The sequence below is a fragment of the Glandiceps talaboti genome, chromosome 13 (genome assembly GCF_964340395.1).
Source record: "Glandiceps talaboti chromosome 13, keGlaTala1.1, whole genome shotgun sequence".
NCBI classification, from domain to species: Eukaryota; Metazoa; Hemichordata; class Enteropneusta; family Spengelidae; genus Glandiceps; species Glandiceps talaboti.
This window is the reverse complement of record NC_135561.1, coordinates 11,820,461-11,822,231: the sequence shown is the minus strand read 5'-3', so window position 1 is coordinate 11,822,231 and position 1,771 is coordinate 11,820,461. Positions and strand designations below refer to the sequence as shown.

General features: G+C 32.1%; 1 protein-coding gene across 1 annotated transcript in view; it reads right to left on the bottom strand.

Moving 5' to 3' along the window:
- Positions 1 to 1,369: 1,369 nt before the first annotated feature.
- The window catches only part of LOC144444245 (glutathione hydrolase 1 proenzyme-like), a 14,477-nt gene continuing 14,075 nt past the window's right edge, over positions 1,370 to 1,771 (bottom strand). Inside the window, exon 13 of the mRNA XM_078133658.1 lies at positions 1,370 to 1,533. Within this exon, the coding sequence (XP_077989784.1) occupies positions 1,370 to 1,533 (164 nt within the window). The remainder of the gene's footprint in view (positions 1,534 to 1,771) is intronic.

Below are 1,771 nucleotides of genomic sequence, written 5' to 3'. Positions count from 1 at the left end.
TCTACGTTATCCAAATTTGTTTAAATTTTGTCATATGAGAGTTTTATCCTGGCTCTTTAGAAATAATGACAGAAATTCAGGGTTCACCATCTTATTTTCCAAGAAATCCACAAAAGCTGTTATTTTCCCAGAGTTCCAGAGTTAACACAGTATCTGGTGGCCATATTGGATTCTAAAATGAGTTCATTTGAATTTGATATCGCTGACCTTTATTTCAAAAATTTGCATGGTGACCCTAGTTTTTTTCTCTCTTGACTGGAACTGAGAATACCTGGCCTTTTCTTGACCAAAGTAACTGCAAGTGTTTATTTGCGAGGTGCATTCTACAGTTACGTATTAACAAAGTCATTACACACTGTTGAGAACATTGAATGATCAACTGATATCACAGAATATGAAGGAAGAATTTTGTGATTAGGCTACTTCTCAAATTTACATTTGATGTTTTTATCTTCACATCCTTTATTGATAGCAGGAATATTATGATCAGAATATCATAACTAAAGCTGGACTTTTCTGTAAATATTATAAATAAATAAATAAATAGAATATAGAATAAAATACATTAATAAGTTAATAAATTAATACATTAACAGCAACAAATTATTTAATCCATTCTGTAATCTACTCTTTATAAATAGATCGTCCAAAACAATGTGTTAGTATTTTAAGTTGAAGTGGAAGTTTAAACAAAAAAGAAAAAACACCAAATGGAGTGCACTGCAGACTAACAAATTATTGCTAACATGTATATGCAACATTTAGATGAATACAACAACAAAACTTTGATCTGATTAGTAAATTCTGGAAATCGAACATTTATTCTAAAATGTGATAGTAAAGATTCATCTATGAAATAACTCATTAAAGTTGCATTAGCTGCAACTTAAAATTTAAAAAAAAAACTGGTTTGTTAGCTATATTGACTTACTTGTAATACAGTATTTTGTACCCTGAACAGTATTGTGTCATCTGTTTAGTAAATGTATTTGTGTAACTGTACACATACAGGCATATGGTAAAATCCTGTCAAATTTATTTTTAGGTCTATACCCTAAAATCAGCGCCCTCAATGGTGATTATGATTTCAATGCTTTACTGCATACATGTAGATAAATTTGAAATCTAGTTAACATGTATAATGTCTAATTATTGGCATTTTATCAATTTTCAGTAAACATATTGTTGGTTGTCTGATTGAAAAAATAATATTCAAGTTACAGCAAGTGCAGCTTTAAACAATCTCTAAAATATTTCCTTCTTGCAAATTAACTGAAATTCACAGAAAGCATATTTGATGTAATTATACGTTTTCTGTATTCTCTTGGAATAGTCCAAGTTTAAAATGGGGGGGGGGGGGGCATAAGAGTTAGTATACCACAGCCTCAGACTGAGGTAGCAACCTACTATCACCAGAGGCAGACACTTTGTCTTTAGCTTTGAACACCCCGACCACCACACTCAGCGGTTCTACTTTGGTGACGGTGTGACCACGGCTTCGAAGACCCGAAATGATTTGATTGGATATGCCATCTGTAATGAGATGCATAGAAATAAACATATTGTTAGATTTGATACCAAACACACATACATACCATGATAATATTTCCCAGCAGCCATTTAAAGGCCAGTGTTTCAATCCCAGGTTCTCACATTAGTGTTATCTTATCACTGCAGCCATAAGGAATACATAGGATTATTCATCTGTTCAGGACCAATTTTCTATAGCTATGCTAGACAGCTTCTTTTTTTTTTACTGTTTCTATACCTT